Below are 22718 nucleotides of genomic sequence, written 5' to 3'. Positions count from 1 at the left end.
GGAATGGCTTCTCCGGGCGTCGCAAAAGGGAAGCCGTTATTTTTTTCTCGCTCACAATGGGATTTTAAACTGGAATGATTGCGAATGGGTAATCGATGGGTTACAAAACCATCCCTTGATTCCTGTAGTCTTTAAGTTATTATCTCGTTAGTTTTTGCCTCGAGTTAACATTACGTTTTTAGTCTAATGCTATACTCTAGACGTGTAGTGAAAAATGAGCTCTGTTCCCGCTTACCACTTATAGTTCAGCTTATTAAATGCACGAGGAATTATACGCTCAAAAAACCTACATTTCCCTCAAATTACCAAAGATGTTGTATTGCATCTTTTTTTTCAATTGAACCATCGATTCCAACTCGATTTCTATTCAGTTGTGATCACGGGTATAGTTTTTGCACTATTCTCTTATATCATGTCTCCTGGGCATATAAAGCCGCTGTCTAGTCTAATGATGCTCCTTCAGAAAGTTGGCCATTTCGGGTCCTACCTTCGCTTTCGGTTATTTTAACTGCGTGCTATTTTATCGAGGTGGAAGGATGGAGAGACTAAGACTAATCATAGAGACTAAGAATATCCTTTCATTAACAGGGTGAACTTCTTTTATCCGACTGTTTTATGGAAAATTTGCACTCAATAGCCTGTTATCACTTGCCTCCGGCTCTTGTGCCCTATTTTTCCAACCTCCCCGTATTCAAGAATGTTAGGCAGATTACTGCTGTGATTCATCAAGTCTCTGTGAGTGCATGACATTATACGGCAGAGTACAATATTTTATGAGATACTGTGCCTACCCTTCCTTCGACCACGTACTCTAGTTTATTGCAGTTTTTTATACTTATTATGTACATAAATATAAATTATATGATAATATATATATATAGTATAATATATATATATATATATATATATATATATATATATATATATATATATATATATATATATATATAACTATGTATATATGTATGATTATATATGTATATATACATAATTAATTTAATTATATATATCACCCACTCCGGTGGTATGTGTGTATAGGTGCATCTCAATCTCCATACCGAATGAACTCAAATGCATAAAAAATGTGAGAGGTTTTAACTAAATGATTATTAATCAGCGTAATAAGCTACTTTTCCAGTAGCTAATGAAAAATATGACGAATAATATGAAGGCGTTTATTTTAATGTTTTGGCAGTCATTGGGGTTTCTTCAATGGTTAAAAGACCGTAGAAGAAAATTAGCAGACTACAGTGCAAAATCGCAAAATATTCTAGGTCACACTTGTAAATTTCTTTGTTTGGTTGATGGATCGTGATATTTGCCATCTTTTCATGGACGCCGTTTTTAACTTCCATGGAATTTAGAGAATTGCGGGCAACGGTAGTTTTATCACGTCAAAGATCCACGGTTTGGTTCTCGGTCTGGTTGAAGATATGCTCTTGTCCGAACCGGAAGGAATGGAGCAGTAGATTCTCGGGAACCCCGTTCGAGCGGTTGGAAAAATCCGATACCGAGTTGTTTGAATGCTTGTTTTTTTCACTCATCGTTTTTCACGATGCGCAAATCATTCACCTCTCCGAAATCTCTCCGAGAGGGAGTACATTATTAAATCGTTGCAGAAAGTAATAAGGCTCGTTTGGGATCCTTCCCTCGGCCCTTCTACCTCCGCTCTTCCCCTCGCTGCCCTCCCATCTCTTCAGCTCGACCTTCCAGATGCCCTCCGATCCATCCTACCCTCTCGACCACCTTTGCACTTCTTTCATTCCGCCGACATCTCTTATTCAGGCACTTGTAAATATGTGCTCCTAATAGCAGGTCCCTCTAACCTTTCCCCTTTCCGCCCCTGTTCCATGCCCTCCCCCCTTCATATTCCCCCGTTGAACCCCTCCCCCCCCCCCTACTTCCTTTCTACCCGTCCGCGGGCGAAGGATTCTCCGAAGGAGCCGGCAGGGAATAAAAGACCCCGTTTCCATTATTCACGTGATCAAGCCGGCGATGGATGTAGCCTGGCGGTGGGGAGTTCGAGTTCTTTCTCTCTTCTCTCCTCACTCCCCGGCTAATAATTTGCAGAACGAGACACGGAGTGAGCGGAATGGGAGAGGGTCTGTCCTCCCCCCCCCCTTTCCCTCATCTCAAGTCTGCTTTCTTTTATTTTTTCGGCGGGAATTAGCCCGGGGGAAAACGGCTCCTGTTTGCAGTGCGCAACGGGCTGCAAAACGTCCTGCTCGAATAGCCTTGGGCGCCCGTCGCCGGCGTCGTGGGAGCACCGGTCCGTCGGAGCGTGGTCAGGAAACCGTAGCGTGAACGGAGTTTGATCGCAGAAGAATATGAGTTTCGGCACGAGGAGATGGAGGGCGACACAGAGGGCTGCGCTGTTGTATTTTCAAGCGTTTTTTCTTGCGCCGGATTTGGCAATTTTTTCTGGTCGCCCCACTCATTTCTATCGTTAAGATTTTAATAATCTAGGTGTCGTAAATTAGGTGCTGTAAAAATATCCTTGCGACAGTTCTGGTGTCTTTCCAGGCAGATATATTTATTTCATTATCTAAAATAAGTTATTTTCTGTGAATGTTGACATGTGCGTACGTCATAAAAGTATTTGCTGTTTTCAATATTCTAAATAATTTCTCGAGCGTAAGATAAAGAAGTACTTAAAATGTTTCACTCGTTGAGGCTTCGTGTTTCAGCATGGATGGGTGCTAGCTACACTCTGTTTTGTCGATTCCATTTGTGTTTAAAATTTGAGTCTTCAGTGTTTATAGTGGTATACCTTGTAGTTGTATAGTTTGGAAATAAAAACTATTTTCCTCTTCCACGATTTCCGGAATTTCCTTAGAAATTGTAATTGAAACTTTACACACACACACACACACACATATATATATATATTTATTTATTTATTTATATATATATATTTATATATATATATATATTTATTTATATATATATATATTTATATATATATTTATATATATATATATTTTTATATATATATATATATATATATATATATATATATATATATATATTTTTCGTAAAAAGTGAAATAACGTTCCTCTTTTTAAAGATATTTCTTGCTACGTGTTTTAATCTCTAAATTTCCTTTATCGTGTTACTCTATTACGGTGGTTCTGTATTCTTATTTCCGTTTTCGAATTTCTTTTGTAGGAAGGCTTTCAAAAGGGTTTTTTTAATACTCACCGGTAGTGAGATTCTACAAGTATTCGTCTAATCTACCGGGTCTCTGGAAACGATTTACTTATTATTTTTGTTTTCATTATTTTGAAACAAGCCTTCTTCAATCCATGCGTGGCTTTTCCCAGCATCCACAATCCCATCCTCGTTTCTAAAAGCATTGGCATCTGGAATATCCTTAAAACTATTTCTTAAATTCAATTCTGCGTGGCTGAGCTAAAATGATCGCTGGGCGTTTTTTGTGAACTTAAGACTCTAGGCATAAACATTAGGTCCATTACTGTGTTATGAAGTGTCCATTTGCTTGGTGCATTTTAAGTCTTGAATTAGAGCCGTCAATAAAACAAGTCTAGAGGCATTTACGAGCAAAAAGGGACCTCAATAAACAATGATCTTTATACCTGGAAGTATTCAGTAATGAGGATATTTCTAGATGGTGGAAAAAATAATAGGCTAATTGAAAACCATAATGAAGGCTAGAAATAGAGAGCGTAGAAGTGTGTGGGCTTACTGATGCTTCACTTCGTCGCCATCGAAGTTATTCCCTCTTTGTCCTCTCGCATGACCTGCGGGACTGTGTTCTGCATCATTAAGCTTCAATTTGTAGCATCATGGGGAGAAATAAATGAATACAAACGAAGAAGTATATGATGCCATAACCGGAGAAGAGGGGAGGGTGGTAAGGGAAATTCGTAGAAGGAAGTACGGAGCGGGGAAGGAGGGGATAATAAGATCCTGAATTTTGTGATGGAACGGAGATTATAAAACGAGGGAAATTGAGTGGAAAGGAATTGGAATTTTGGTATAGCATGAAGGGATACAGAAAGCACGGTGAGCTGCAAAGGAAATAATTTAGGATAAAATGCGTTTAGGGGATGCGAAAGGGCATTTGAATTCTTAGAATTTCTGTAATAGTTTTCATGGTGTGCTAAAAACTTTTCTCTAGTTGGTATAATACCTATAGAAATAAGGAAGTGCGAGAGGAGTATGAGCTCGGCCTTTACTTTTTAAAAGTTATGCCTAGAGGCCCATCAGCGCCTCTGTAAACTAGTTACACCCACTGTGTCGGGGGAAACTTTTCAAATTGGCTCTGTATTACAAAACTTTGTGTAACCCACTCTCACCTGTTACTCTCTCTGCCGATATGAGTGAATCCCAATATACCTATGAGCATGTGCAATATCCTTTTTGTGTACATGGTCATTGTGTGCAACTATATCGCGGATATTGAATCCAACATTCTCCCGAGTGGCAGTCTAATATCGCAGAATTAATTACGAAAAGTTAGTAAATTTGCAGGTTTAGCCATGATTTCCTTTTAACTCCGTTATGGTCTTTTTATCTAAGAAAAATTTTCGGCATAATGAGTTGATTTCCATTTTTGATTTGATGCATTACATTATTTCTCCACGGCCTAAAGATATAAAGTTAAATCGGATGCCATATGTCCCGAGGGTGACGCCCGGACAATGGCGTCTTTAAGGAAGGAAATGGTTGGAGGAGTGGATAGGAGCGGACAGAGGATGCGATTGACCTCCGCCATTGTCCACGAATCAACCGCCTTCATAATTTCTTAAGCTCCTCTGCTCGTCCCGAGGGCTATTCGCCCGCCGAAGAAGATATGATCTCCATCGTCATGGGCTCCCTTTGAAACGCACAATGGTGTGTGGCCAGTTGTGCCAGCGCCAGTGTAAGGCTCAACCAAGGGGCGTGAGAGGTGTGTTCGGTAACATATTTTTCCTCAGCCCAACCAACCTTCCTGGCCTCGTATTTGAAATCTTATTCGTTTATTTTGCCTTTCATAGAGTGAACTCTGCCATCACCTACGAAACCAACCTTCGGGTTGATTACTGCGCTCTTGTTTGTTTTTAGAGAGACATACGCGTATGTAGCTCTGAAATTCCCTGTGATGGACACTTGTCAAAGGGATTTATAGTCGTGCATGGAATTTGTAAATGTGAAACGCACAAAGATGTTTTCATTCCGTAAATCACATCGAAATTTTGGAAATGCCCTTGCAACTGTCCCCTCTTTCCACTCTCTTCATCTGCACGTTTATTTTCCTGCAAAGCCCGGGATGATTATCTTTGCTTCTCGGATTTTTTTTCCTATTAGCTCCGCGCGAGGTGAAGTTGGAAATTGTGATCATGAATTGAACAACTTTTCCATACATTCAGAAAACAGTCCCCGAGTCCGCTCAATCCGCGTGCCGTGGCTCACGAGCTGTATTCATACACGTTGCCGACGTATACCTAATGGAATTTTAAACTTTTCGCTCCTAAATGGGGTTGACATGGTTTACTCGATGGGAGCTGAATAGACCCACGCAGTGAATTCGGCGAGCAAAGGTTTTTCCCTCCTGCCTCTGCCACGCTGCCTTTGAATGAGATTGTGATGTGCGAGTTGGCTTGTTTGGGGGAGGTGGCGGAGGTGTGCATATGCGATGACGCTAATGGTTTGCTCTTTTAATTCTTTCAAAGGTGGTGGTGGAGAGTGCGGGGTCGGCTCTGGAGTATGGAGACATAGCGGTCGACGAAGGCAGCACTGTAAATCAAGACCTTCACTTCGACTCTCAACTAATGCATCTCTACGTCATGACGGAGAAAAAGGTGAGTCAATTTACGTTTAGTAAATAGAGCAATCGTAGAATGTCATCTATTGTCTCATCTAAATGAACACTGTTGACGAGAAGGAAATACTATCCTGTGGTTCTCAGGGTAGTTACAAGGCCAGCTGGAGGCTAACTAACTCAGGAAGGTTTCTTTTTTCATTTGTTCTTTTTCATGGATATTTTTCTTCTACCGGGGAAGAGGTTTGCTCTTGTTTACTTTCGTGCATTTCCATTGAAAAGTTAATTTTTACTCCTGTTTAATGTGTATAATTGATTATATTTTCCACCAGAAATTCTGCGAGAACATATGGTATCCATTTAAACGGATCGATATCCGTTAAAAGGATCGAAGATAGTATACGAAAATACATGAATATATATCCGCTAATATCCTCTTGTAATCCAGAATAATCCTAGGCAAATTCGACATGTACTGGGCATAGGAACGTGTAATTTCTATGTTGAGCAGTTCATGTATCTTTTACAACACGCAGTATAATTATATTATAATACGTAGAACATAAGGGGCATTAATAATTTGAGCTAATCAGTTTTCCCCTGTACTCTTTGACAAATTCCAAAGAAACTGCGGGAGATGCCGCAACAGTAACTTTTAACGGAGTCATCCGCTAATGTGCATTTCAATGCAACAATTTCAGAGCGTAAAAATCATTCGCCTTGACTGGGACTCGAACCCAGATCCCTCAATATCCGGTCGAGTGCTTTAGCCACTTAAGCTACCGAGGCGTCCCAGGACGCCTCGGTAGCTTAAGTGGCTAAAGCACTCGACCGGATATTGAGGGATCTGGGTTCGAGTCCCAGTCAAGGCGAATGATTTTTACGCTCTGAAATTGTTGCATTGCCCTGTACTCTTGTTTTATCGTCAAATACTTGGGATAGAACGGGTCAAACTTCGAAATATTGCACTACGAGTTCAAAATAACTACTTAATTTGAGAAATGTGAGTGCGTGAAAGATATTTTGCACGTATTTTGCATTATAAATTTTGGACAGCCGTTTTTTAACAGTTATTTTGGCAGGAAAGATAAATATATTGTTTTAAGCAGCCGTCATACGATAGTGGTCCTTCAGTTGTCGTACAAATTGCTACTGAGTTATTAATAAATTTGGTGAAAATAATCTATAAAAAATGAATTAGTCGGAAAATTATAATATTAAAAATTATTCAGAAGCTGCTCTATCTACACTGCTCTTATGAAGTCCAATAATTTATATAAAAGGTTCGCCCAAGAAATCAAAACTGTACAAGTAACAACGGAGAACTAGAATTATCTTCACCTGAATTTAATATTTAAGCCAACCAAGATTGAAATGGTATGGTGTATAGCCGCACCTTTAATGTAAATAATTTCATTGTAAATATTAATGAAGTTGAAAATTCCATTTTTGGAACATTTCTTTGCTTGTAAAGGTCACTTTCAAGCAGAGGACTGGCGCATTGTGTCACTCACAAATTGAAAAAAAAACAATAATACAACACTTGTTAAAAAAACTCAAATTTTGCCTATAATTTTGTCAATTCGAACTAATATCCGATAGCCGTCTATCGCGAGGCCCGCACTTGTTAACGTGCTTTGTCTGGGGTTTCGTTCGAGTCGGAGAGAAAAAAAAGACGTACGTGGAAGCGCACGTCGTAGTGGTATCAGATGTGGAGTGTAATTAATGTAGCTTCGAAATTCATTAAGGGAGGGATGATGGTAGTTGTTGAACTCGACATGGCACTTGGGCGCTGGGCGTTTACTGCCCGTGGAGAGTGGTTAAGAAATTTGCACTTCAGCTTAAGTCAACGCGCTAATCTGTCCCGCGCCTTGTGGCAGCGCTGAAACTAAGTTTTCTAATTTCACTCGCACCAGTAATTTATGTTTGTTTTACGATAACTTGACCGGTCACCTTGAGTGCTCGGAAAGAAAAATCGTTGCCGCCTGGGTGTGACCGGGTGGCAACGATTGGATGGAGGAGGCCTGGGATGTGCCAAGCCTCAGTATATTAGAGAGAAAGTGGTTGGGGAGAGAGAGGGAGATAGTGTCTCAATTTTTCGGTGGTCATTTTCAGTGTTACCCCAGTGGCTTCGTTCTCCATGAATGTGCGACGGGTCCCTCGTGGCAAGTTCTTTTTTTTCGGGCGAAGAGTACGAAAGAAAGGAGTCATCGAAGGCGTCATCGGGAAAATATCGTGGGCGTAGGCTCATTTGGGTGAAATTCAATATTGTCGACGAGGACTCACATTCGCTGACCGCCACGTTCATCGAGAGCGCCCTCCACTATTGTCCTAAATGCCCCCCCCCCGCCATGTTCCCCCGGGTGTGAATGAACGAACGCCGTTCCTCCGTCTCTTTGTCTCATAATGGAATGGGGATGATAAATACGTACTTATTATTACTTTTCGTTCGGTGTTCCTTCCTGCTACCCCAAAAGCAGTAGCAAATTGCCTTTCCTGAATTTTCTTCTATTTTCTTCCGTCCCCTCTCTCCTCCCGACTCCCCGAGTACATCTCCTCCCTCGGCTGTGAAACCGCTCGTTTCCCTCACACACATTTCGTCACCTCCCCGTCTTCCACACCGTTCCTCTCCTACAATTTCGCCTCTCTCTCTATATCTCTGTCTCCCTTCCTCCGCTCCCCCCTCTCTCTATCCACTCACTCACCTGCCGGCAGGCTTCTCGTCCTCTTAACCGCTCAGTCCCGGCCATGTCTCCGCTTTCATTTACTTTTCCCGTCCCCGGCGAAAAAATGCCACTTTCCAGGCTTTGGTGTTTGTCTTCTTTCCTTCCGCCCGACCCCCTTCCCCATAACCCCGGATTTTTCTTTCCTTCGTGAGGGGGATAGCGGAGGGGAGGGGGATTCGGGAGATGTCATTGTGCTGCTCTCCTCACACCCCCCCCAACCACGATCTCCCCCCCTCGTCTCCTCTCTCGCCTACACTCGCCCAATGCAACCTCCCCCCAGTATCGCTCGCGTCGCGTCTCCCTGCGACCGCCAGCCTTCCCCCCCTAATCCCACTCAATTCCCCCCGCGCACCCAACCCCAAATGCTCCACTCTCCTCCGCCCCCAAATATGACAACTCGGGCAGATTTTAAGGATTATTTATTTTTCATCCATTTTCGTAATTGGTGCAAGGCACAATTAATTACCCGGAGTGCTTTGGAGGAAATGGGCCGCTTGGCGTTCGTGTGTTTTTTTTATTTCTACCACTTCGTTCTTTTTTTATTTTGTCGCTTTCCTCTTTCTCTCTCTCTCTCTCTCTTCCTTCCGCGTCCCACGCCGGAGAGAGGGCCTGGCGTGCCCCCCCCCCCCTCCACCCCTCTCAGTCCTGCGCCACGCTCCGTTTGTGCGCAAGCGGCGTTATTCACTCGCCCCCATGCCCACACTCTTAGATACGCTGATTTACTCCGCCCCCACAAGGATGAGAAGGTGGGGGGCCCCTACCTTTTCATTCCTTCAATTCCGCGACGTGTACTCTTTTCGTCTCGACGCGAGTGGATTCGGGACGGATGGGAGTGGGAGCTAATCCCGTTGAAAATTATTCCCCGAACTTTATCCCTGCTCTACCTCGAACAGCGTTATTTAATACGCAGGATAATGATTTGCTAATGCCTTCCCCCCACACCCATCGTTACCGGGACAATTTGCAAAGCGGTGTAATTGTTTTAAGTGGCTGTTTTGGGAAGAAGCGACTGAGCTGAGGGAAAAAAATGAAGAGTACTCAAAATTCAAGTATCTCGCTTGTGAACCTGCTCGCGGAATTCTCAAGAACGGCGGAGAGAGAAAAGGGCCCCACGTCAGATAAAATAAGATCCCCTCTCCGGTGATAAATGCTTCTATTAAATACTGTTCGCTCCCACCAGGGTGGATTTCTTATTGGCAGATTATGAAGCGACTTAATGCGTTTTTTTTAGATGGGATTTCAGTACAAAATGTTTCGGAGTTCTCATGCTTTTCAGTGTAGCGTACAATAAGGGACGTGCAAAGGTTTTTTTTTTAACTCCTTCATGAATGGACTAGTTGATTAGTCTAGTTACTCTCGGAGATATCGAAAATAATGCCATTGAAATTTCTTTTGAGTGCATTCGCCGATTTGGTGAGGGAAATGTCTCGTATGGAATGCAGGAGCAGAGCGAAGATTCATTGTGACGTTCTGTTTTTTTTTTTTAACCGGAGGGATTTGGAAAGGAATATTGTTTGGAGTATTCTACTGGCCCAAAAATATTCTAATGGACGAAGAGAAAGTTCGGGGTATTCCCAGACTTTCTCAAGTTGTTAATAATTGGCAATGGCTATTCGCTCAGGATTATTGCGTTCAGGATAATTTTCTTCGTGAAACTAAAGAAGTATTGAATACCCGAGGAATGGCTACATTCGTCCTTATCCTACTGCGATCTGTGTCTCATCTTGGTGAAAGACTTAACATTATCAAAACGTTTAACTACATATGTAGTCATTCGTGTAGCGGAGCTATCCGCTCTTCGTATTTTACGTTCTTTTAGCATTCCGTTTCTTCGTTTACTTTGCTGTTCGTTCCATGTGCGTTTTTCGACACCTTCAGTGGTTCCTGTGGTTGTTACTTTTTGTAACTAAAAGAGTAACGTGCCTACACTCTTAAGGCCCGTTGAAGTGAATTCACTAACATGTTGTTGCTGTGCATGCCGCACCTTTAATCGTTTAATCGAAGGTAATAGGTCGGTGACTTGCCTTTCAGATTTTTATGAATATTCACCTTCGTATTCGTTTCTTTTAAAAAATCTCCAAATTAAATCCATTCATTAGAGTATATTGAGCTTAAGGCGCCTTCATATGTAATCGAGGATGTGAAAATTTTGGATAATAAGTCAAAAATGGAGTATTTTTGTGCCTTAATGTTGGTTATTTAGTCGGCTTACTATTTTTCTATCCTAAAATTTTAAGCTTTGTCTTATCGCAAGCTCAGGTGTCCTTTTGCAATGCTGAATCAATGGTTCAATGCTTACTTTTTGAATGGGCGCAGCCTCGTACTTGGTCTCTTTAGTCACTTTTCGTTCAAGTTTTTGGCACACAAAGAGAAACACCCGCCTGTGTGTTAACTGGTCGGTTTTATGTCCTCCGCATTCCGGAAGGTTGCTGATTCTATTTTCTCTCGGGGCGCAGTTGTCATTCTTGGCATGGGATCTCTTCAACTGCCTGTGTGGAAAAAACGAGCCTGCACCTCTGCCAGATAATTAGAATTTCAAATTCCATCAGTGCACTACAATCAGGTAACCGTCATATCGGACAACGACTTCTCTACTTGTCTATATACTGTGCCCGCTCTTTCACCTGACTTTACATAAGTAATTTTGAAAATATCTTTTATTCACCGGAATATTTTATTTTCTCTAGATTGATTAACTGGAATAGAATCTTGAGGGGCATATACCAAGTTGATATTGGCGGAATTGATTATGAAAAATGGTAAATTCCGAAGTAGTCGAATTATCTTAATCATTAAGCTTTCTTCCGTAATTTTATGTAATAGCATAGTTTGTCACTGGTTGAAAAGTAGACTCGTTTATAAACTGAAACCAGCACCGTATCTTGGTACTCTTATAGCCAGCCATGTAAGTGAGGCTACGTTGCTACCAACTTGGGAGTTGTTACGGCACCTCATTGCAACACTTTGGAAAATGTTGACAGGATTTTTCGCAAAACAATTGGCAACATTGCACATAGTTGACATTCATGTGAGTAAATGGACCTTGATTTCTTCCTGCCCCCCATGAGCAATTCCTAAGTCCATGGGACTCCAGCTTAAGTCAGTGTTTCCCCGATGGTTCCTCCGTTATGTTTTCATACAAACACGCGGCATTCATGAGACGTCACTGACCTGAGTGAGCGGGCGCCCTTTGTGAACGGCGTAGGCCTCGCTCAGGCTGACATTTACATACATGGAATTGGTAGAATAGGTCAAATGGCTCACAGGCCCACCCATGCGCTCGGCGTTGTTCCCTGTTTCTCTCACCTCCGCGTGTTTTCGGTTGTCACCCTCCTGGGCTCATTGTCCCCCATGAGCAGACTGCTCATAAAGCCCCAAACAAGGCCATCCGAAAACTGACATTGTTCGCCAGGTTCTCGAGGCCATGTGCTGTATCCATCGGCGGGGGCTGTGTGCTAGGGAGGCGCACGATTCCCTCGCCAGTCACGTCGGTAAATGGTTCAAGGGTGTCCGATCCCCATTTTATTCGCCGTAAGGTCAGCGCGAAGCATGCCTGAGCCCGACAACAATTCATCACATCCCCTCACTCGGCCTGCCGGCGTAACTACGGTGCCTTGTCTGCTGCTGTGCATTTTTGCCGGGGGTGTTCTTCCACCGCGAGCACCGCGCTCCAGAGCGTGGGACCCACCGATTCTCCAATTCCGTCCTCCCCCCTTCCCCCGGCTGTCGCCCCCTGCCGTATTTCCTCCTGATTTATTTCCTCACCGCACCCATGCACTGCCTGTAGCACCGGTGGCGGCCGCAACATTGCCCGGCAGCTTTTATTGGGGAACGTTCGTATTTAGTCGGGTTTGAGGCACCTAATGCCGTCCATTCCATTGCCCGCTGTCCCACCCCCCCCCTGGCATTTCATTTCATCCCCGTCGCCGCGCATCGATTTGTGTGCCTCATTTACTTCGAGGAGTGCAAGTCGAGCGTGGGGAAAGGTCAATGTTTTCTCGATTCCGGGGGGTCCATCGGGTCCGCAGCCCGGAAACAGATCTCGTCGGCATGTACTTATTGTTTTCCCTCCTCATAGCCGCTTTGGCCCTCTCTTATTCCCACTCTAACCCATTGGAGACCTCCTTTTATGATTTACCTCTCAGGAGTGAACATATACGCTTTTCAAAAAGGAAAATGGCCTTTCAATGCGCCCATGGGTACACGGGCAGATTTTCGTCTCGGCCCCTGCAATCGCTCTCATCAATCAGGGGCATTGTTTCACCTCTCGCAAACCCTTCCCACTCCCGATGTCCCCTGTCTCCGCCCGCGATCCTCCACCACTTTTCGTCCGCCCTGGAAAATGGACAAAACCCGGCCAGACCGGCGTTTGCCTTCGGATTTGGCGATGAAAGCAGCTTGCCGGTGCCGTAGCTACAGGTATATTTTCCCATTACCGCCGCGCAGTATCCAGTGGCGGAGTACACACTGATCCTGAAGTCTTCAAGCTCTTGGGCTCATGGCTTGTAGAAATTGTGACCAGGGGGTGTTCACCTCGCCAGGTGATTGATTAAGTTTTTGCGCTGCGGAGTTTGTCCGTCGGGGTGGTCGTCGGTTAGTCCTGAACGCTTGCGCGCTCCATCATTGGGGTGGTGCATGTTGTGTTGCCCGAAAGGGGGGACAATGGCGTTTTCTGGCGCTCGGTGGACGGGCGAGGGGTGAAGGTTTAATCAGAGTTGGTGGCGAAAGGCTCGGGTGAAATGTTGAACAAGAAAGAGAGGCAGCGGGGCGCGGTGCGTGGGCTGAAGGTTGGGGAGTAATGCCGCCGGACACCGCGGGCTCTCTGGCCATCGCATATGTTTGACTCGTGAAATTGGTGCGGGCTATTTTGGGCGAGGAACCGTTATTTTGCTTAATTAAGAGAGGAAAACATCTTTTTGTTTCCAACAAGGAAAGAAAAAGTTCTCGTAAAGCTCTCACCAACGGAGAATTTAGCGGCCATTGTTCGAAGATGATCCTTATAGATATAGCACCTTCGATTTTCAGGGAGAATATTTATAGTCGCCGTCAAGGCTCTAGAAGGGTTGTGCACTGAAATGTCGAGCGGAGAAGGTGAGAGTTCTATATTGGGGCAGAAGACAGTTTCGAGTAACTCTGTCAAAAAATGAAGTGATTTGTAAGAGGGCCTCTTCTTTATTGTATTGGTGTCGCCTTGGTCATGCTTTGTAGAGGAACCGCCCGAGGACTTTCAATAAATCTCCGCCTGTGTGTATTATTGTTATAGTCCCTTTTCCGTCGATGAAATAGCGCCATTCGATTTTTCGGAGAGGAGCGGATGAATTTCCATGCACAACTTGGTTTCCCAGCGGCGGAGAGATTTGGTGTAAATCCTCAATTGCCGCCTCCTGCGGTTGCTCCGTTCGTATTCGTCGACATCTCCCTCTCTTCCTCATTTTCGCCTCTCCGAGTCCCCCTTCTCCCTGGCCCAATCTCTCCCGTCGTCGGTGAGCCAGCCCTGTGGAGACAAAAGGTGGTCTCCGTCTGAGCGAAATGAAAGCACTACGCCCTTCCTTTCATCTTGCTGCCACCTCCCTCAGTGGATCATGGGTGGAGTCATCCTGGCGTCATGTTTCTCAACTGAGTGATTGCGGACCCCCTGGGGGGCACTGAAGGGTTCGTGCAGTGCTCAATAGGAGTAGAAATAAGGATAATTTATGTAGGGAAGGAAGCTTCATCAATCAAATTTACTTGAAAATAAATGTCACTTCCTATAATGGTTTTTCATTAAGAAATTCTATTTATTTATGGAAAAATTTGTGCCTGTTGAAACCCAATATTTTAGGTAGAGGAATATGCGATTGGATTGATTGATAAATCATTATTCCCACTGGTATAGCCGTTAATAACTTATTTTTGTCATAAAGAAAGCGTAGCCTTGCTTATCACGCTTGCTCGAGTTTCTCCGAGCATTTCTCAAATAGGTTCCATGCATTGTAAGCTACCAACAGTTTAAGGAGTGGCTTGCAAGAACTTATAGAATGTGATCGATAAAGACGAAGGAATGTAAGAAATTTGATTTGAAGCTGGGAAGTTTAAATGCATATGCTTTTTAATAAGTTGTGCCTAATTGCACGCCATTCCATCATTGTGATTAGACCTTTTAGTTCTTCTTTGCTTTTTGCTCCTCAGCGGTTTTCTCACCTCTACTGCCCTTTAAACGTCCAGTGTCATCTGTTATCAATTCATCACTTGTCTTCTTCGCTTTTAGTCAACATTTCTGTGTTTTCTCCGTTCTTTTTTTGGTTCGCCCGTGTTTCTGACCCACCGAGTGCCAAACACCTCCACGCACTGTTTCGTTCTTTTTCAGACGTTGTTTCTCTGAGCTCAACATTTATCTCCTCATCGTGATTGCTCTCGCTAGAAGCCATCCATGGATAAAGGAATTCAACTTTTCTTGTTTTTTTGCCTTTTTAACATCTATTAAGAGCTATTCATCTTTTGAAATTTTTGCTGCCCGCGATCGAAATTATTCATGGGTTTCTTTTACAAGTACACTAAGGTGTCGCTTCCTTAAGATGATATATAGTATAGTTGCTATTATCTTTGTTATTATGTCATTTATTAATAATTGATAAAAAGGAACGAACAGTAGGAACTGTAGCATAAGGTAAAAACATAAGTATGTGATTTGGAAACCTTTACGATAAGTTTAGCGGCCAAATCTTTATTTTTATGCATCCTCGTGCATTCAAATCTTGTGTATTTTTTATAAAAAGGTTCAGAAAATATTGTGGCCAGTACGTTGTTTGAAATCTTAGCAAACCTTCCTATCATACAATAACTAAGGGATATTTTGGCAATCAGCTAGATAACATTGGGGAACGGAAAGGAGTGAGTTATTTCCATGCCCCTATTGAAATCCCCAATTATTCCATTCAATTCAGTAGAAAAAATTAATATATGTTATTCTACCGTGTCTAGGATTTATTTTTCTTCTTACGTTGTGCATAAACAATTTTTGATTATGTATATTTAAGTGTGCTGTCCATTGAAGACTAGTAGTTGGGCGTAAGGATATTTACTTGCCATTACCGAGTGTCGTGTGCATTTTACAATTGAAAATCATTATTGCGTTTTCTTGTTCTCCCATTTCCAGAGGCGATTGGAGAATCATAGGAATTCTGCAAATTTTTCACCGACGCTTGGATCTTATTAAGATCGTGACACCCAGAATATTAAACTGCATTTTCTCAATTGTCGAAAATATTAGGAAAATGGGATTTTGAGAGTACGAGTTGAAATTGCTTCGTAATCACCTGTGATTTCCCGTATTCAGGTATCATGTCTCCGGTTTCAATGGAAACAAGCATCCCGTTATTAAAGTGCCTCGGTAATGAAATTCATAATGGAAAATGCAGCAGATGATTAAATGCATTTTACGGTCAATTTTAATTTTATAGCCTTTCTATAATCTCCGGTAGTTCTGTTTCTTCGTTGCAATTTGAAGAAATGTGGATTAGATCCCGCCATTTAAATGCACTCCTGGGCTACCATGCGTTCCGGTGATTGTTCGACGGATCGAAAAGCATTAATCTTGTCTGTGTGCGTGTAAAAATTCTCATTATCTGAGGAAGTAATGGACCGTTAGGAGAATTGGAATGTAGTAAAAATTCTTCGAAATGTCTGGGAGTTCTCATATTTTGCAAAAAAAATTTAAATTGCATCATTAATTGACTGCTGAATGAGAATTGGTTTGGTTGCCTTCGTATCAAAAATAGAGTGCAGAATGTTTGTGCCGAATGTAAATGAGACTGTATTTTCTTCTGGAATAAGGAAATTTTTTTCTTGATTGATCTGTGGAAATCGGGGAAAATCATGGATACAGAGCTATGATAATCATACATAAATAGTTAATTTTTGGAATTCTCGTTTAATTAGCACTCACTTCATCAGTCATTTTGAAGAGTTGACTTAATTACAAACTCTAGAGATAGAAAACGAGCTGAAAAAATTCCTGTTTTGCGTGTGTACAACTCGTCGGCAGAAGAGGTCGTGACTCGCAGTATTGGCTAATGGTTAGCATCGGGCACCTGGCTCGTCATGGTATCATTCAAACCCTTAAAAAATTTCCTCTGCCTCGATTCTTTCTTTTATGTGTAGTCATTTCGGTGTTGGCTGTATGCTTTAGAACGCGAAACATAAACGAAATCAACGTTAACGGGTAGTGAATGCAATTTTGATTGAGCCGACTCCCCCAATATCATTTGATTTTTGCTGCGTACTCCCCTTACCCCTTAATTAAACGCTGACCAAAGTGTCACTTTGTGAGTGCCTTTGCTTCCATCTGACGAAGGACAATTCCAGTGATTGGAATTTCTAGAATATCCCGTCCGACGAATCATATGCGAAACCATATAGTGCTGATATATGTTTCCTTGAAAATAATGATTCTTCTTTTTTTCATCCATCCCCTCGTCAATGTAAATAGCGTGATGTATGACCAATGACACTTGAAGTTGGACGAAAGAAGAATACTAGGTATTTTCCACACACTTGATTTGGTACGACTAGCTTCATCGAATGGGCACCGGAGGATGACCCGTATGCGTTGAAACTGATTGTACCGTATAAAATGTGTGTAGACAGTACCTAGTATTCTTTTTTCATGCAAGAAGAAATTCCACGTAGTCAAACGTGATACCATCGAGTGGGTACTTTCATGGCAAGGGTGAGATATGAAAGGATGAATATTGGAGCCAAAAGTTTTTGGAAGGTGTCATTTTGAAGGAGGAGAGAACTGTACTGATTTTCGCCCGATGTCATCCATGACAAAAAAACTATTTAAGAATTACTTGGTTTAAAGAGGACATGAATATATCAATAACTAACGATGAAGTGAGAACGCGACAAATTTCAATGAATGAAACAACAATAATTATGTGATTACGAGAGTTTATCCGCTATTATGAAAATACTGGAGTCACAAATTCGAGGCATAGGTTCCGGAAACTGGATTTGTTCGCCGAGTCCCCAAATCGAGGGGTTTGTCTTGGACGCCACCGGTCCGGCCGGGTCTGGAAACTCGTCGTCACGCGTCACGGGGCACCGCATACGCCCATCGCGGGCCGCAGTCCGGCGAGATCGCGGAGCAAGTCGGTCGGCGGGGCCGCTGTTCAGCCCTCGCGGGTGAGGATTTTGCTTCTCTCCCGATCCCCGAGGAATCATCTCTCCCCTTTTAAAGAGCCTCGCGTGCGGGGTGGCATTGATCTCGGCCGGCCCTGAGTTCGTGCGCCAATTTGAGAGATGGTATGCCTTCCATTTGACAATCGGTGTGACAACGCACTCGCGGCGGGAGGGCCGTGGCATTTTTTCTTTCGCCTCCGGCGGAGTGGGAAAGAGGGGAGGGGGGAGAGCGTTGGAGGTGCTGTAGGTTTTTGGAGGGATTTCTGGGGGGAGGGGAGCATCCTAGGGTACGGTGGCAGAGGGAGGAGTATCGATTGCCATTCGTCCGAGTTTCAATATAGCCAGGGGAAGAAGCGTGGGTTAGGGGCGAGAGTTGGAGTAAGACGGCTGGGTGAGGGGACGGAGAGAGGGGGTGCAGGGTTGGCGGGCCTCGGCCCGGGCATTTACCGGATCTGCCTGAGGCACCCCCCCTGCCGCTCCCCCCTTCCCACCCCCATGCACCCCCTCCACACTTTCGCTCCCCCCTACGCACTCACCCCTCCGAGGAAGTCGATTTGCCGCCCTTTCTTTTTGGGGCTCTCTCCAAGGTGGTGCTGGTTCCTCCTCCTGGGGAGGACTTCTCTCCCCTGTCCCTGGGTGGCGCGGCGCCTGCATGAATTCAAAAGTGCCGCGTCCCGCCCTTCCGCGCGCGCGTTCCCACCGTCCCTTTGAGCGTGCAATCCACGTGGTTTTAAACTCTCTACTTTGCACCCCACGGAAAATGTCGAATATTTCCGGTTTTTCCAGCCTTTCCGTTAACAGGGAATCTGCAAAACGGGGGACAGAGACGAGGGGTGTGATTCATTTGCCTGAGAATTTGGGAGTAATGTGTGCGTGTGTGATTGCTCTTTGGTAAATACCTATTATTTTGGTATTTTTATCATCTTGTGAGTTCTGGCAATTTTGTTAAGTATTTCGTGGTTTCTCGAAATTGCAACATTCGTCGCTGGAATTCGATCGCCTTCATGGCCTTCGACCTTCTCAAAATTAGGGCAAAAGAGCATAGGTTTTTAATGTAACGAAGTAAATGAGTAATCGAAGCTAAAAAATCGGAAACAAAATGTCCGAAGACCTTTTCGTGAAATAAAGAAAGTTATTCAATATTTAGCAAGCTGCAACGGCTGGATGTAAGAAAAATTCTGAGTCTTGATGAAATGTAATGAGAAACATTCTGCTCTTTAGGATCTATCTATTGCTGTTGTGCGTATTCGTTTTAGCTCCATTAAGAGGCCTGTACGATTCGTTCTCTTTAATTAATAAAATTAATTTTTCAAATATCAGTTTATCTTTCTCACATTCTCTCTGTCTACATCTAAATCCACACAGAACGAGCGCGAGGGGATGAGGGAATTGGATCTTCTCGAAGCTATTATCGTATCAGAGAATTGGGCACTCCGGCATCGCCACTTTTCTAGTGATCGCATTTTCGTGGAATCTTTATTATATTATTTCCAACGTAAGGATGATGACTGGGGAGGGGTAATATCTACATAAATGGTCTAATTAAAGTTTGGCCGAAATAGCTTGATCAGTTAATTGAGTAACCCATATGTATCCTCGGGAGGAACATATGTGATGTTTCCTGATTTTCTTCGCTCTGTGATGTCTCTTAGGAATGGAAATTGATCGACGACTGAACATTTTTTTTTAACATGTCATCATATCCACAACCGGAAAAACATTTCTTGTGATTACAAGGGTTCCAGATGGATGTCTGATATAAAAATATATATTATTGAAACTACTTCAAATGGCTGGCCGCAAAGTACCTTATGCTTTACGATAACTAAGCGAGTGTTTTAAAGTAATTTTTTCGCAGTAAAAATTCGCTGAAATAATTTTTTAAAAGCAATTTTGTATATTGTAATACCGCTTTTCTGTATATAATGTTGCGCATGAGATGGGACCCTTCCATAGCCAAGAGATTAGACGAACTGAATATTCGAATTATGTTTTGCATGTGTACGCGTCTCATGTATGGAAAATGCGGCCCTCTGCTTTCCTTTATTCCCCCTACTGATGATCGGTATCCTTGAGGTCTAAGGGCTTGCACGCAAGTGTTTATTCGCTCATTGCGTCTCCACCTTGAAAGCGACGCAAGGTCGATATGTTGTTAGACTTTTCAATTTTCGGGTGGCCTAATAATAATTATGCAATGGAAATCTGAGATTAAGTATAAATAATGGTTTCCAACTAAAGAAGATACGGCACTTAAGTTCGTATTATATGCTTATGATGACTATGAACTCATAACGTCATTGAGAATCTTCACATGCATCATATTATTTACAGGATTTGGTCTGCTATGCCATTTTTATTGTTCGCTTGTCCAGGCTAAGCCGTGTGTTAAATGAAGGCGATCTTTGAGTAAAATAATCCATTAAGAATACACTCTGCTCACGGCAATTGACTGAACTCCATTGTTGAGGTTTTATTCGGTAAATGTGTGACTCATTCTCTTTGTCCTTTTGAGAAATAATCCATAGTGTTTTATAAAAATATTATTTACCTAAATCACTGAGAGGTATTCGGTCTTTGGTATTATACATTACGGCTTCTATCAGTATTCACTGCGTTTTGTGAACCTATTCCTGCAATATAAGGAAGACCAGCATTTGAACATACTCAATTTACTAAGGATTCAAATATGGATATGAAAGCTCGAATGGCAATTTTCAAGCGCTTGATTTTATTTGAGAAAATGGAAGATAATTTAGAACAGAACAGGCTGTGTGCTGTATCGTATAATTAAAACTCTTTCGCTCTTTGAACTCTGAATTGGATATTTTCATTTTCCGCTCTTTTCCCGGACTGAAAAATAAATCCAGCCCAGTTTCTTACTTTGAGTGAATATCTGGGATGTTTTTCGAGGCCGGGAAATGAAATTCCAATTGCGCTTTTGCAAAATAAATTTCATCTGAGGAAAGAGAACGTGTTTGGTGAAAGTGATTGGTCATGAAATGGCATTTATACGCCCTCACTGGTTTCACGCACTAATCAACTGAGGTCTGCTTTCTTTTTCGTGTCCTTTTTTTTGAAGCACTTTCGCGTTTATCAATTCTTTTAACGTGTCATTTATAGGACGATTTCTAGATACGAGTGCATTGTGTTTCATATTATCATTAATTCTGATTACCTTAATGGATTATGAAAGATAATGCGGCGTCCAATTAGTCCCTTTTCCCAACTTGATGAAAGCACATCCCGAACTGGTCCAAAATCTCACTTTCATCATTTTATATTGATTAAAGGTATGCAAAAATTTAAATAATTTTGCTAATATTGCCGATATTTTATACATTATTTGGCCTATTTTTCTTCCCCTAGATTTAATTACGAATGTTTTAGTTATATCAGCTTTAATACCACCGTGAAAATAATGCATCATTTCTTTTTAGTTCGTATTTATTTACTCACTACTTGATTTAAAGAGACAATCCTAAATTTTTTGTCGGTAGCTGAAGCATTTGAAAATCCTGCGTAATTATATTGGGAATCATTGATTACACATCATCAGTGCCCTGTTTCTTAATTCAGGGTTACTCTGTTGTTTCAGCGTTAGGTCAGGGTTACTGTCAATGTGTGCAAGTGAGGTACAGCATGAACGGGGAACCACTATATACTATATGTATGTGTGTATATGGTTTCATTTTTACGTGCCATGATTTTTTTTCACCACTGTAGGAAACCCAAAGATTTTGTTCCAGTATGAAGTTAGAGCTTTATGTTAAACATACTTTGAGAATATAAAAACACTGATTTCTAAATAATTTTCATTTAGAAAATTTTTAAATCTGTAAAATTTTCCCGTGTTTTAGTTGTTCTTACGACACTGATCGCCGTAGAAAGGGCAATAGAGAAAAAAGATGGGGTAAAATGTTGTTACTAAACGTTAATCAAAGGAAGGGAAGATAATTTTAAAATATAGGTTGAAAAAAGTTGTTCGGACAATTTGCTCTTCTCCAGACTGGGAAGTTAACAAATGACGAAACTGTAAATAATATAGCTTTGCAATAGATCAATATGTTCAAATTTTTTTGCAATGAACAAAAGCTGTGTTTTCATGAACTCTAGGCTTTCGATGGCCAAAGGGATGTTATTGGCAAGTCCAGTGGACCAGAGTAACTGAGTTCTATCGAAACCCACCTCCCGTTTCCTTGTTCCATCAATTTTTGATTCGTTGTAAATTATTTGAAGTGGATATTAGGTCATGTCATGAACTATTTCCTTCTCTTTACCTGTTCTCTACGTGACTCAGTTTTAGTTCGCTGTGAAAAAACATTTTTGAAAATGATTTAATGCATTTTTTTAAATTTATTAGATTTTTCATTATTTTTCCTCCGTGTTTGACCGTTTATAAGAGCGATTCGTTAAGATACAGATTGAGCTATTTTTAAAAATTTGATATATTTAGACGCAGCGGTGATTTATGTCTATCCAAAAGTTCTGTATCCACAAATTCACAGTTTAGTGATTGTTGCCAGTCGTTTTCATTTTGGAAAAATATTCATGACTTAACATTATGATGTTAGGCAAAATACCATTTTCAGCTCCCGAATGTGCACAGATTTCATAATTTTCCAGTTTAAAACGCGTCTCGTTATGATAATAGAGATTGAGTTCGTTTAGGCATTTTTTTCTTTGTGCGACTGATGTGGAGTAAACGGAGGAGTTGGGAAGAAAAATATGTAAATGGAGGTGAATTGAGTGGCGGCTTGATCCTGGTAAGTGCATTTGAGGAGGGTTGGATATGGATAGACCGAGATTATTGGGGGTGCTAGAGACGCGACGGTAGAGTTTGAGTGCCGGGAGGGAACACGACGGTTTCTTTGGCAACGTGCTCGCCATACGGCGAAAAATGTGCGGGGAAAGGAAATTAAATCACCAGCTAAGAGAAATTAAGCACATTGAATGCCATCATGTCTAAATATCATGTAACGAGCTGTTTTACTGATGAAATAGTAGAGCAAGATCTTTCTAGGCGTCCAAAATAGAGATACTCAGAAGGTAAAACATATCTCAAACTG

General features: G+C 42.1%; 1 protein-coding gene across 1 annotated transcript in view; it reads left to right on the top strand.

Annotated features, from left to right (window-relative positions):
* Window positions 1-22718, top strand: part of PlexA (plexin A) — a 527983-nt gene that overhangs the window by 336450 nt on the left and 168815 nt on the right. The window contains exon 4 of the mRNA XM_071582795.1: window positions 5676-5804. Within this exon, the coding sequence (XP_071438896.1) occupies window positions 5676-5804 (129 nt within the window). The remainder of the gene's footprint in view (window positions 1-5675; window positions 5805-22718) is intronic.

This window comes from Hetaerina americana, unplaced genomic scaffold, assembly GCF_022747635.1.
Source record: "Hetaerina americana unplaced genomic scaffold, ioHetAmer1.1.p SCAF_12, whole genome shotgun sequence".
Lineage (NCBI taxonomy): Eukaryota > Metazoa > Arthropoda > Insecta > Odonata > Calopterygidae > Hetaerina > Hetaerina americana.
This window is presented reverse-complemented; position numbering and strand designations above follow the sequence as displayed.